At 41.2% G+C, this 15327-nt stretch overlaps 1 protein-coding gene across 1 annotated transcript in view; it reads left to right on the plus strand.

Annotated features, from left to right (window-relative positions):
* The window catches only part of cac (calcium voltage-gated channel subunit cacophony), a 2326612-nt gene that overhangs the window by 2024898 nt on the left and 286387 nt on the right, over positions 1-15327 (plus strand). Inside the window, exon 41 of the mRNA XM_080268748.1 lies at positions 12993-13131. Coding sequence (XP_080124874.1) covers positions 12993-13131 — 139 coding nt within the window. The remainder of the gene's footprint in view (positions 1-12992; positions 13132-15327) is intronic.

The following is a 15327-nucleotide window of genomic DNA, read 5'->3' on the forward strand; positions in this document are numbered from 1 at the left end:
GTGATTAATTCATTACCCAAAAAATAATTCAGTGATGGTCTCCTGGTACTTTTACCCATTTCCAATATTTTACATTTCTTTACATTAAATTTCATTTCCCACGTCTGGCTCCAATTGTGTATCCTATCCAAATCCTCCTGCAGTATTTTACAATCCTCCTCAACCTCTGTCTTCCTCAAGATCTTTATATCATCAGCAAACAGACTTGCATAACTGTTCACTCCATCTACCATATCATTTACGTAAATCAGGAACATTACTGGCGCTAACACTGAGCCTTGAGGGACTCCACTTGTTACTTCCCTCCATCCAGACATCTTTTCCTTTATTACTGTCCTCATTTGTCTGTGTCAAAAAGTCTCTCATCCATTCCAGAAGTTTCCCCTTTAGTCCTCCTATATATTCTAGTTTCCACATTAGTCTCTTATGAGGTACCTTGTCAAAGGCCTTCTCTAAGTCTAAGTACACACAATCCACCCAACCATCTCTCTCCTGTACCACATCAATCGCTCTTGAGTAAAAGCTCAACAAGTTAGAAACACATGACCTTCCACTTCTGAATCCAAACTGACATTCAGCCAAAATATTCATCTCTTCCAGATATTTTATCCATCTGTCTTTCAGGATTCTCTCAAACAATTTTGCGACCATGCTGGTTAGAGACACTGGTCTATAATTCAGGGGTTCTTCCCTGTTTCCTCCCTTGTAAATTGGTACCACATTTGCCCTCTTCCATTCTTTTGGCACTTTCCCCTCTTCCAGTGAGCATACAATTAAGCTGTGAATTTTATCCGCCAGTTGTTCTCTGCATTCCTTCAGTACCCAATTAGAAATTCCATCAGGTCCTGGGGCTTTCCTTACATCTTGAGTTTCCAGTAATTTATACACTTCCTGTACCTCCACTTTTATATCTTTCATCACCGGAACATTTCTAATCACTCCCTCCCCTTCCACAAGCTCCTTTTCTTTAGTGAAAACTGACTGGAAACGGTTGTTCATTATTTCTGCTTGCATTGCCGCATCCTTAAAGACCTCTCCTTCTACTTTCAGTTTGGTGATTCCTTCCTTTTGTTTCAATTTGCCATTAACAAATCTATAAAACAGTTTGGGTTCATCCTTGCATTTGTCAATTATACCTTTTTCAAAATTCCTTTCTTCTTCTCTACGTATTCTTGTGTATTCATTTCTTATTCTTTTATATTCTTCCTTTGTTCTGTCGTTACCTCTCTTTCTCCAATTCTTCCACGCCTTATCTCTCTCTTTTTTTGCTATCATACACCTTCTGTTAAACCACTCCTTTTTCCTGTTTTCTTTCCCTCTTACTCTTGGTACAAATTTTTCCACTCCCAAATTATAGAGGTCTAGAAAGATATCCCACTTCCTCTGTATCTCTCTTGTTTCTCTGAATTTTCTCCAATCCACATTTTCAAAAAAGTTTCTCAATCCTGTAAAATTTGCTTTCCCAAAGTTGTATCTTCCCTGTCTATGAAGCTCATCTCTTGGCTCGACGTCTCCTATTAACATCTGGAACTCAATGACCACTTGATCACTTTTTCCCAAAGGACAGAGATATTCCAATGATTCTATTACATCGGGTTCTTTGGTGAACAGTAAATCTAACCTTGCTGGTGTGTCCTCACCTCGAAACCGTGTCTCTTCTTTGACCCACTGCGTCATCACATTATTCATTATTATATTTAATAACATAGTGCCCCACGAATCCTCGCCGCCTCCCGAGTACCATTCCTCCCAGTTCACCTCTTTACAATTAAAGTCACCCGCCAAAATTATATTATTGCTTTTCTCAGTTATTTTTTGCAAGTAGCTAGCCATATCTGACAACATCTCATGTGTGTGTGTGTGTGTGTGTGTGTGTGTGTGTGTGTGTGTGTGTGTTTATTATATGAAATATTAATATTATTGGGAAAAGGAACTTATAGAGGCATAAAACATTTGGACCAGATAATGAAGTTAATGGAGAGATTCTTAGAAGATAAGATAAGGGAAAGAGTGAATACTGATGATATGCAGTTTGCATTTATGCCAGGCAACAGGACCACAGATTGCCCAACACTTTAGGAAAAATAAAAAGGAAAGAAATGGGAGCTACATTATGTTCGTGTTGATGTGAAGAAAGGCCTTTGACACGAGTTGCTAGGGAAGTGGTGAAATGGGCAATGAGAAAGCATGGGATAGAGGAGTGGCTGGTTAGAGTGGTTATGGCTGTGTATAAGGGTGCTTGCACCCAGGTGAGAGGGAATGGAGATTTGAGTGATGCAATTGGAAGTGGTGAAGTGGCCAATGAGAAGCATGGGCTTGAGGAGTGGCTGGTTAGAGTGGTTATGGTTGTGTATAAGGGTGCTTACACCCTGGCGAGAGGGAATGGAGATTTGAGTGATGCAATTTCCATGAATGTTGTTGTGCACCAGGGGCCAGTCTTGAGCCCCTCATTGTTTGTCATGATGCTTGAAGTTCTCTCACATGACTTCAGAAATGGACTTTCATGGGAGATGTTGTATGCTGATGATTTGGTGTTAATTGCAGAGACTGAAAGAGAGGAGGAGGAAAGATTAAGGAAGTGGAGAAACAAAGTGGGGCACAATGGTTTGAGAGTAAATGTGGATCAAACAAAAGTGATGATATCTAGGGCTGATGGTGGGTATTTTCAAAGCAAGCGGAGTGTTGCCATGTGTTGTTTGCCATTAGGGTGTGAGAAGTAACTCTGTCTTGTGCATTGTCTGTGATAAATGGGTGCAGACAGAATGTAGTGATGTGAAAGGTAGGCTGTGAAATAATGCAGATTTCATGTGTGCAGAATGTTGGGATGTCAGGAGAGCATGTAGAGATTGAGAGGCATGGAAGGATTGATTTTGCTGGAGACTCTCGTGATTGTGTGGAGAAGTTCTGCCATTTGGGGGACATTATATGCTGGAAGTGGGACTGGAAGTAGCTCTGTGGCCAGGGTAATGAGAGGTTGGAAGAAGTTCAGGGAGCTGTTGCCTCTCCCAGTTTTGAGAAGGTTCTTCCTCAGTGCTAAGGGATCCTTGTATGTGGCATGTGTTTGGAGTGTAATGCTGTACAGCAGTGAGACCTGGGCAGTAAAGGAAGAGGATATTCTTATCACAAATGTACAGAAGTGACATTGATTAGATGGATGTGTAGTATGTCCTTTAATGTGAGGCCTCAGGAGGCTAGGATTGCAATTGAAGAGTTCAGGGGAAGGATGGGACTTGAATATATTGGTGTTGTGGTGAGGAAGGGTAGATTGAGATGGTTTGGGCATCTTGAGAGGATGGAAGATGACAATTGGGTGTGACAGATTAGAGGTGTGAATGTTGAGGGTAATGTTGCAAGAGGCAGACCAAAAAAGACCTGGGACAAGGTACTGAATAGGGAAGTGGCCAGAGATCAAGCAACATGGAGATGCCATTAGGTAACCAAGGCTGACACAGCAGGCATGTTGGAACCTTTAAAAATGAAATGATGAAACTGAATCATGTAACACTTCATATTTACTAGCATTCGTGTTTCTTTTAAAACATTTATATTTTATTTTACAGTATTTAGTCTTATCTTTATAGTTTAAATTAGTCACATTCTTACTGGAGCTGCCTAGTATAGCTAATTGGCCCACAGCACTTTCATTTAAATTAAAAATCAAATTAATGTATACATAAACATTCACTTTGAATCAGTCATGCTAGAAAAACAGTGATGAAGAACAGTCTAGCAAACTTTTGATATTTATTATTTTAACAGCCAGTGTACAGGCTTAACAGCACGGAAAATAGATTCTGCATAAACTAAATTTGGAAGTATTGTAAATGATCAAAATGTATGATACTGACTGGTAATAATTTGTGGCAATATTTCATCAATTGTTTTGAACCTGAATTCACCAGTGATCTTAGCTGTCTGTCCATCATTCTGAAGCAAGCCAACTCCATGGTTTCTTTACCCCTACACAGATGTTGACTTTATACAGGGTTTTATTCACCCCTGTGTAGAGTACAGCTCTTATGTGTTGGGGAGTAGCCCACATACAGCTCTTCTCAGCAAGATGGAATCAAAAGCTTTTTGCCACATCAACTTTCCTCCTCTTAATGATGTCCATCAATCTTTGTCTCTTCGCTGCTCTGTTGCATCTTTATCTCTTTTCTGTCACAATTTCAGTGGTCACTGCTTCTCTGAACTCTCATTTTGCATCCCCCTTCCATTACAGTGGATACATAGACCCACCTGGTAGCAAACTCTCATCCCTTTTGTGTCCAATTCTCTTAGGCAGGAGTTACCAATACTTTCAGTTCTTCATGTCTGTAACAGGTCAGCCCTGGAACTGTTTTCCTCTGTCTGTAATATCTTCCACTTATGACCTCCAGTCTTGTAAATGCAGTGTGTCCAGGCATCTCAAACAACCTTGAATTTGCCTTTTTTATTTTTTTTTATTTATTTTTTTTTTTATAAATAATCTTGCAGGCTTCTGACCTTTGGCATCTTCTTCCTTACATTTAAAAAAAAACATTTCACATTATTATTAGAGGTAATTTTGTTTTGTTGCATTTTCATGTTATTAACTCTAAAGTGTTAGGTAGTTATAAGTGTTAGGTAGTTTAAAGTGTTAGGTAGTTATATTGAGGAAAGATATGAACATGAAGTAAGCAGTGTTATATACAGCTTACAACCAAGAAGTTTTATGCATAGTATGCCATAGTTATGTAGTCAGAGCTTTTTTTTTGATAGTTAAAGCTTAATATTGGTGATGATCTGACATCAACTGAAAATGAATACTTAGTGTACTGAGCGATAATCATCAGATACAGGACTGCGCAGTGTTATTTTGTTATCAGTATACAAGATTACTCTTGCACTCTCTCGTTGTTACCATGTGATGCACCCATACTTCAGTGACCTCTGTTTTAATGCAGCAATGATCATTTTAATGTAATCAATCAGTTAATCTCACTGGGCCACCCTTAGCTTACTGTGACAAGTCTCTTCACCAGCATCTGTCTTAGAGAAGCTAAATTTCCACCTCAGTATTAACTGGTGGTGAATCTTATTATTATTTTTTTTTAATGGGGGGGGGAGCTGTGATAAATATAAGGGTCTTGATTAGCACAGTTGAGGTATGTGGGTGGAAAAAAAAAAAAACTTCCGAAGTAGAGTGACATTTCATATGGTTTAAGTCTATCTATCTATCTATCTATTGCCAGACGCCTCAATCCCGTTTGGGGTGGCCACAAACAAATCGCCTCCAAGTCGCCCTGTCCCCCGCCATTTCACTGCCCTGTTCCCAACTCACACCCCCCTCTCTCATATACCTCTCCACCCCATCCATCCATCTCATCCTCGGCCTCCCCCTCCCTCTTCCCCCCTCCACCTCACTCACATACACTCTCTTCGTCAGTCTTTCACCCTCCATCCTCTCCACATGGCCAAACCACCTCAGTGTGTTCCTCATAATGCTTCCTATCACATCCACACCACAACGCTCCTTTATATCCTCATTCGTCAGCCTGTCTCTCCACGTGACTCTACAGGCTCCTCTTAAATAACTCATTTCCACTGCTCTCACTCTTGACTTATGTCCTTCCAACAATGTCCAAGCTTCACTTCCATATGTTAGAGTTGGTATCACAATACTGTCATGTAGTAACTTTTTCACTTCCATGCTCACTTCCCTGTTTCTTATCACTGCTTTCAAAGAACCAGCAACCTTTCTTCCCTGCTGTACCCTTTCAAGCACTTCACCCTCCAAACCTCCATCCTTACTCATCACACTACCCAAGTACTTAAACGTACTCACATTTTCCAATTCCTCACCATCCAACCTCGCTGTACATTCACTAACTTCACCTCTCTCAAAGACCATCACTTTACTCTTCCCTACATTCACCTTTAGATTACGTTTCTCACACGCTCTCTCAAACTCATCCACCAAGCCTTGCAGCTCCCCTTCGTCTTCACTCAACAACACAGTATCATCTGCAAACAACAGTACAGGGAGTTTCCAAACACTATCCTCTCTCACCAGGGCCACTCCAACATCCACTACCCTACCTTGTACCTCTTTTATTACCCCATCCATGTACAGATTGAACAACCATGGAGACATGACACATCCCTTTTTCAAACCAACTTTCAAAGAGAAAAATTCACTTAGTTCACCATCCACACGCACTGCAGCCTTCGCACCATCGTACATACTCTTCACAGCATTCAACAACTTCCCATCTACTCCATATATTCTTAACACTTTCCACAATCCTTGTCTATCCACCCTGTCATATGCTTTCTCCAAATCCATGAAAGTCGCATACAACTTCTTTCCCTTCTCTAGGAACTTTTCCACTAAAGATCTCAGAATGAATATCTGATCTACACAACGTCTTCCCTTCCTAAAGCCTCCCTGTTCTTCTCCAACTAATTTCTCTGTTCTTTCTCTAACTCTGTCTATAAGTATCCTACCATACAGTTTTCCTATTATACTCAGAAGACAAATGCCCCTATGATTACCACACACTTCTTTTTCCCCTTTTCCCTTGTACAAGGGAATAATTATACCTGACTTCCAATCCTCCGGGACTCTACCTTCCTCCCAGGCCAATCTGCACATCTTCCACATCCATTCTACTACTATCTCTCCCCCATGCTTCAGCATTTCACCACACACTCCATCAATTCCTGGGGCTTTCCCCGATTTAACTTTCTTTATTGCTTCCACAACTTCTATCCTACTGATTTCTTCCTGTCTTCTCACCTCCCTCCTTCTCCCAGCCATTCCCCAGCCACTTATACTCGCATTACTTCCATCCTCTACGTTCAACAATTCCTTAAAGTGTTCTCTCCATCTGTTCACTTTTTCTCCCTTCTCTACTAGTAATCTACCATTTTTATCTTTCACTCCCATGCTAACTTCATTTCCACCCTGTCTTACTCTTTTCACTTCTCTCCAGAACATTTTCTTACAGTCCCTCCACTTTACACTCAAATTCCTTCCAAATTCCTCATCCACTCTCTTCTTACTCTCTCTTACTAATCTTTTCACCTCTCTCTTTCTTTCCACATATAACTCTCTCTTCCACCTCTCAACTTCTTCCACGCCCCTATTTCTCATCCATTCATTGTATGCTTTCTTCTTTTGTGCCACAGCCTGTTTCACCTCTTCAGTCCACCACGCTGTTCCTTGCACCCCCCTCCGTCTTCTCTTCATTCCACACACCACATCACATGCTGCACATATTTCTCCTGTAAATATCTTACACACACCTTCCACGTCTCCCATCTGCTCCAGTTCATATTTGCCCAATCGTTCCTCCACTTCGCTCTTATACTCTGCCTTTTTCTCATCCTCTTGTAACCTTTCCACTCTCCTTGCAACTACTCCTTCCTCTCGTCTTTCCCTTCTTCTATTCCTCCATCTTACTTGCATTCTAATTCTGGCCACCACCAAGTAGTGGTCAGAAAGTCCACTCCCCCAGCCTCTATACACTCTTGCATCCTTTACACATCTTCGCATCCTTTCATCCACACACACATAATCAATCATTGCCTTCCTTTCATTCAGTTCACCACCCACCCTTCTCATCACTCGCCATGTATACCTGTGGATCATTTTATGTCTGAAGAGGGTATTGGCTATCACCAACCCCCTCCCAGCACAAATGTCCACTAACGCACTCCCATTCTCATCTATCTCAGCAGGCACACCCCACTCACCAACTATTCCATCCACCTTCACATTCCCAACTTTACCATTCATATCACCAATCAAAAACACTCTCTCACTCCTTCCAAACTTTTCCATGCACACTTCCACATTTGTTCAGAACTAAAATGGTATCAGGGAAGTGTACCTAACCATGCAGTGCTACCGATGGTAACATAGCTAGTGACTAAACTTGGCTAGTAAGCACCTCCAATTTCAACTGCTTTATGTAAGATTTAGTTATTCTTTATATATTTACGTTCATTTTACCGAGTCAGTATTTCTGGACAGTCACATATTGATAAAATCACTATTTTAACATGCACATAAAGCCAACTTCAGACTATCCCAGAAAATAGCCCAAAAGTGAATGACTCTGGACCCTACACATAAATATAAGTGTTTTGTGATAACATATTGTATCTCATTGTTTAAAAAGGTTCCAATATTCTTGCAAGCGTCAATCTTGGTCACCTAATGGCTACTCTCCATGCTGCTTGATCTCTTGCAGCTTCCCCATTCAGCCCTTTATCCTTGAGGTCACACTATTACCTCGTCCTTTTTTTTTTTCTTTTTTTTTTTTTTTTCAACCCTACCCCCAACACGACTTTCACACTTCTCACTCTCCGCACTTGGTTGTCGTTCTCCATCCTCTCAACATGCCCAAACCATCTCAGTCTATCCCTCCTCATTACATACATTCCAGTCCCATCCTTCCTCTCAACTCTTCAGACCCCACATTCAGAGACACACTACACATCCATCTAATCATTGTTATATCTGTACATTTGAGTCTCTGAATATCCTCTTCCTTTACTGCCCAGGTCTCACAACAATATAGCATTACATTGCTAACACATGCCACATACAAAGATCCATTTGCATGAAGGTAGATACCTCTCAGTGTCAGGAGAGGCAACAGCTCCCAGAACTTTATTGTTTTGTTTTGTTTCATTTACAAAGGCTCCAACAAGCTTGCATGCATTGACCTTGATCACCTGATGGTGGCACACCATGCTGCTTAATCTCTAGCTGCCTCCCCATTCAGTCCCATATCCCTGAGGTCACACTATGTGACCGCATCCCTAATCTTTTTCATTCTCTTGCAGTCCGACCCCTAACATTCTCTTTTCTCACTTATTGCACCCAGTTGTCATCTCCCATCCTCTCCACATGACCAAAACCATCCCAATTGACCCCCCCTCATTACAACATCATTACACTCCAGTCCCATCCTTCCTCTCAACTCCTCCAATGTAAACCTAGCCCCCCCAGGCCTTGCATTCTTGAACGCATTGTACATCCACCTAATCATTGTAATTTCTTTGTTTCATCCTGCACATATCCTCATCCCTTACTGCCCAGGTCTCACTATCATACAGCATTACACTGTTAACATATGCTTCATACAAAGCTCTCTTAGCAGATAGGGAGAGGCCTCTCATTGATCAGGAGAGGCAACAGCTCCCCAAACTTCTCTAACCACTCCTCACTCTAGCCACAGAGCTACTCCAGCCCCACCTCCAGCACAGAACGTCTCTCAAGTAACAAACTCTTTGACACACTCCAGAGACTCATCAGCAAGATCAATCCCTTCACACCTGAAATATTGGTAGTGAAAATTCTGTTCGGTAGAAAGATAACTGCAATTATATCGGCATATGCTCCACAGGCAGGATTGGATGAAGTAGAGCAAGATAGATTTGGGGATGATTTAATATGTGTAGTAGGTGGTATTCGGGATGATAAGATAGTGGTTCTGGGAAAGGACTTAAATGGTCATGTAGGGGAAGCAGCACAAGGTTGTGAAGGAGTACATGGGGGATGTGTGTATGGTATAACTAATGCAGAAGGGGAAAGGATACTCGAGTTTAGGGAGGCAACGGACATGATTGTGTGCAACACACATTTTAGGAAAAGAGAGAGTAGGTTAATTATGTATAAGTCTGGGGGAAATAGCAGTCAGATAGATTACTTTCTGGTTAGGAGGGCTGATAGGAGGTTAGTGAGGGATGTTAAAGTTACAGGAAGTGAGGAGTGTGTGCAGCAGCACAAACTGTTGATTTGTGATATGGTGCTTAAAGAACAAGTGATGAAAAAGAGGACTTATGCACCTAGGAGGAAAATATGGAAGCTGGAAAACCAAGTAGTAAGGGATGTCTTCTATAGCGAGATGAGGAGAGTGGTGGCTGAACAGGGAGCTGTAGAAAGAGGCGTTAACGAACAGTACAGAGCCCTCAAGAACTTTCTCTTGAAAATTACTGATATAATATGCATTTGGACAAGAGGCCTACCAAGACATAAAGTAACTTGGTGGTGGGATGAGGGTGTAGAAGCTGCAGTTAAGGAGAAAAGAAGGCTTTTCCGGGAATGGAAGAAGGGTAGTAGCAACGAGGAATACTTGGCTGCCAAGCGTAGGGCTAGAAGAGAGTTATACAGGGTGAAGTCTGAGTCACAGAGACCTACTTGATAACCTAAATTATGGGGAAAGGAAAAATATGATATTTAAGGTGGCATATCAGATGAAGAGGGATAATTGGGATATTACAGGTGAGCAGTGTGTGAAGAATGATGAAGGAAAGGTAGTGGTGAACAGTGAGGATATTAAAGATGCATGGAGAGAGCATTATAGCCAGTTGTTGAGTGAGGAGTTTGACTGGAACAGGGAAGGTTTGGAGCCAGCATATCCAATGTTTGGCCCTTGTCCTTTGATTGATGCTGCTACTCTGAGTGGGGCAATATGCAGGATGAAGGTGGGGAAGGCAGGAGGTGTGTCTGGGTTGACTCCCAAAATGTCGAATGCCTCAGGAGATATAGGGGTGAGGTTAGTCACTGACCAAATAAATATTATTATATATGAGTGTGTTGTCCCAGATGATTGGCTGAAGAGTGTACTTGTAAATGTATATAAAGGGAAGGGTGATGTTATGGAAAGAAGAAATTATAGAGGTATAAAGCTTTTAGGTCAGATAATGAAGGTAATGGAGAGAATTTTAGAAGTTATGATTAGAGAAAGAGTGAATATTGACGAGATGCAATTTGGGTTTATGCGAGGTAGGGGGACCACTGATGCCATATTCATTGTTTGACAGCTTCAGGAAAAATATATTGGTAAGAAAAGGGATCTGTATTTTGTTTTTGTTGATTTGGAAAAGGCCTTTGACAGAGTCCCTAGAGGTGGTGAAGTGGGCAATGAGAAAGCTTGGCTTGGAGGAGTGGCAGGTTAGGGTGGTTATGGCTATGTATGTGGGTGCTTGCACCCAGGTAAGAGTGAATGGAGATTTGAGTGATGAGTTTTCTGTGAATGTTGGTGTGCATCAGGGGTCAGTTTTGAGTCCCATGTTGTTTATCATGATACTCAAAGCCCTGTCACGTGACTTCAGAAACGGACTCCCGTGGGAGATGTTGTATGCTGATGATTTGGTGTTGATTGCAGAGAACGAAAGGGAGGCGGAGGATAGATTTAGGAAGTGAAGAAATGGTATGGGGCACAATGGCTTAAGGGTAAATGCAGATAAAACAAAAGTGATGAAATCTAGGGTTGGTGGCAGTACTGTCAAAGACAAGGGAGGGTGGCCATGTACAGTTTGCCACAAGGGCATGGGAAGTAATTCCATCCTGTATGGTGTTTGTGTTAAATGGGTGCACAAGAGATGTAGTGGTATCAGAGGTAGACTGCGAGATAATGGTGATTTTATGTGTACGGCGTGTCGAGGAAAGCAGGTGGAGATTGTCAGGCGTGAGAGGATTGAACTTGCTGGTGAATCTCTTGAGTGTGTGGAAGAGTTTTGTTATTTGGGAGACATGTTGTGTGCTGGAGGTGGGGCTGGAGCTAGCTCTGTGACTAGGGTGAGAAGTGGTTGGAAGAAGTTCAGGGAGCTCTTGGCTCTCCTGACATTGAGAGGACTCTCTCTACGTGCTAAGGGGTCTTTGTATGCAGCATGTGTTAGGAGTGTAATGCTGTATGGCATTGAGACCTGGGCAGTAAAGGAAGAGGATATTTTCAGGCTCAGATGTACAAAATTGACAATGATTAGGTGGATGTGTAGTGCGTCCCTGCGTGCAAGGTCTGGGGAGGCTGGGTTTACGATGGAAGAGTTGAGAGATAGGATGGGACTGGAGTGTATTGGTGTGGTGATGAGGAGAGGTAGATTGAGATGGTTTGGGCATGTGGAGAGGATGGGGGATAATAATTGGGTGAGGAAGGTGAGAAGTGTTAGTACTGGGGGTGGGGTTATGAGGGGTAGACCGAGAAAGACGGGACGAGGTCATTAAGTGTGATCTCAGGGTTAAAGGACTGAACAGGGAGGCTGCAGTAGATCATGCAGCATGGAGAGCTGCCATTAGGTGACCAAGGCCGTTGCATGCAAGCATGTAGGAGCCTTTAAAAATTAAACGAAACGAAAACGTACGAACTCTCCTTGACACACGGCACACATGAAATCAGCGTTATCTTGTAGTGTACCTCTAATACCACTACAGTTCATATGCACCCACTTATCAGACACTGCACAAGCTGAAATTATTTCTCATGCCCTTATGGCGAACTGCACATAGCCACTCTTCCTCTTCTTTGACAGTATTGCCACCAACCCTAGATACCATAACGTTTGCTTTATCTGTATTTACTCTCAAGCTCCCGTGCCTTATACCATCTCTCCATTCCCAAATCTTTCCTCCACCTCCCTTGCATTCTCTGCAGTCACCAGCAAATTTTCAGCATACAACATCTCCCACGGGAGTCCATTTCTGAAGTCACGTGAGAGGGTTTTAAGCACCATTATAAACAATAAGGGTGAAATAAACCTGGATGAAATTGTGTTGTTATCATATTAACAAATCTAATATGTATATTACAGTAATGTGATAGAACAGTAGTTACAATTTTATATGAAATTTATAAAAACACATTTCTACCTCTCACTGTCTATAGCTTGCACCAAAATCTTATCCTGGAGGGCAATAATTATCATGATCATTGCTTGATTAGCATAGTGGGAAAGGTTAAGAACTTAGATATAACCTGTTCAGTATTTAAGTTACAAAAATTATTTGCTTTTCAGTAGAATGGCAATTTGATTGAGCTAAATGACAAATAGGTACCGGTAATTGATATACCAGGGAGCACTCTTTCACAGGTAAAGTGCTGTCAGAGATGAAACATATGTAGAAATAAGGGTTTGCAGTCAACATGTGTACAGACTGCACAGTACATACATATATATATACATACATACGTATATATTCACACATACATACAAAATTTTAAAATTCTTTTTCCCAGAGGCTGGATATCCTATACTGAAATGTATGAAATGCTGAGAGATATGGATCCTCCGTTGGGGTTTGGTAACAAGTGTCCGTATCGCCTTGCATACAAGAAGCTGATCAGAATGAACATGCCACTAAACAAAGATGGACAGGTAAGAAATATCATCAACATTTCTTAATTTTGATGAAATTCATGGATGCTGGATTTTTGGAAAATGCTAATATGATTTACCTTATGCCATATGAAAGTAAAGATTTTTTTTCACCTGCTTTTGGCTTTAGACTGTGTTATCCAAGAATTGTGGGGTGATAAAATCTTTTGCCCTCTTAGTCATTGTGTGTGTGTGTGTGTGTGTGTGTGTATTCACCTATTTGTATTTACCTATTTATAGAATACAGGAATTGAGCAATGCTCGTGTTGTCCTGTCTCCAAATCCACATTTATCAAATCTACCTTTACACACATGAATGTTTTTCTCATACACCACCTCTTCGTCTAAGTCATTCCAAATATTTATGTATTTACCTAATATACCTAATTGTGATATACACGGAATGTGCTATGCTCATGGGTTTCCGTCGCTGTTTCTTAATAAGTCAAATTTAGCTTTAAACTCGTTTAAGTTTTTAGACTGGATGATCTCTTTGTCCAGGCTATTCCATAAGTCTATACTTCTGTAAGGAAAGCTATATTTCTTGATATCCTTCAAGCACCTTGATTTTTTCAATTTCATTCCGTGTCCTCTTGTTACTCTCTTATCCCATACAAACAGATCTTCTTTGTCAATTTTATCTACTCCCACCATGGTCCTGCACACTGCAATCATGTCTCCCCTCTTTCTCCTTTCCTCTAAGGAAGGCAAATCCAGCTTTTCCAGCCTCTCTCTGTATGACAAGTCTGCCAGACTGGGGACCATCTTGGTTGCTGTTCTCTGTATTCTCTCAATCTTGTTTATATCTTTCTTTTTGTGTGGGGACCACACTACCGCCGCATATTCTAACCTGGGGCGGATCATGGCCACTATTAATTTTTTCATCATCTCCTCATCCATATAATGAAATGCTACTCTTATGTTAGTCAAGAGTTTATAAGTCTCTCCAACTATCTTGTTAATGTGCTTTTCTGGTGACAAACTATCTTGGACCAGCACTCCCAAATCTTTCTCTTCTCTCATTTTTGTGATTAATTCATTACCCAACGAATAATTCAGTGATGGCCTCCTGGTACTTTTACCCATTTCCAATATTTTACATTTCTTTACATTAAATTTCATTTCCCATGTCCGGCTCCAATCCTGTATCCTCTCCAAATCCTCCTGCAGCATTTTACAATCCTCCTCAACCTCTACCTTCCTCAAGATCTTTACATCATCAGCAAACAGACTTGCATAACTATTCACTCCATCTACCATATCATTTACGTAAATCAGGAACATTACTGGCGCCAACACCCAGCCTTGAGGGACTCCACTTGTTACTTCCCTCCATCCAGACATCCTATCCTTTATTACTGTCCTCATTTGTCTTTCTCTCAAAAAGTCTCTCATCCATTCCAGAAGTTTCCCCTTCAGTCCTCCTATATATTCTAGTTTCCACATTAGTCTCTTATGAGGTACCTTGTCAAAGGCCTTCTCAAAGTCTAAGTACACACAATCCACCCAACCATCTCTCTCCTGTACTACATCAGTCGCACTTGAGTAAAAGCTCAACAAGTTAGAAACACATGACCTTCCACTTCTGAATCCAAACTGACATTCAGCCAAAATATTCATCTCTTCTAGATATTTTATCCATCTGTCTTTCAGGATTCTCTCGCACAATTTTGTGACCATGCTGGTTAGAGACACTGGTCTATAATTCAGGGGTTCTTCCCTGTTTCCTCCCTTGTAAATTGGTACCACATTTGCCCTCTTCCATTCTTGTGGCACTTTCCCCACTTCCAGAGAACACACAATTAAACTGTGAATTTTATCCACCAGTTGTTCTCTGCATTCCTTCAGTACCCAATTAGAAATTCCATCAGGTCCTGGGGCTTTCCTTACATCTTGAGTTTCCAGTAATTTATACACTTCCTGTACCTCCACTTATATATCTTTTATCACCGGTACATTTCTAATCACTCCCTCCTCTTCCACAAACTCTTTTTCATTAGTGAAAACTGATTGGAAACATTTGTTCATTATTTCAGCTTGCATTGCTGCATCTTTATAGACCTCTCCTTTTACTTTCAGTTTGGTGATTCCTTCCTTTTGTTTCAGTTTGCCATTAATAAATGTATAAAACAGTTTGGGTTCATCCTGGCATTTGTCAATTATACCTTTTTCAAAATTCCTTTCTTCTTCTCTGCG

The sequence above is a fragment of the Coenobita brevimanus genome, chromosome 29 (genome assembly GCF_032717465.1).
Source record: "Coenobita brevimanus isolate Jiangsu-jjx chromosome 29, ASM3271746v2, whole genome shotgun sequence".
NCBI classification, from domain to species: Eukaryota; Metazoa; Arthropoda; class Malacostraca; order Decapoda; family Coenobitidae; genus Coenobita; species Coenobita brevimanus.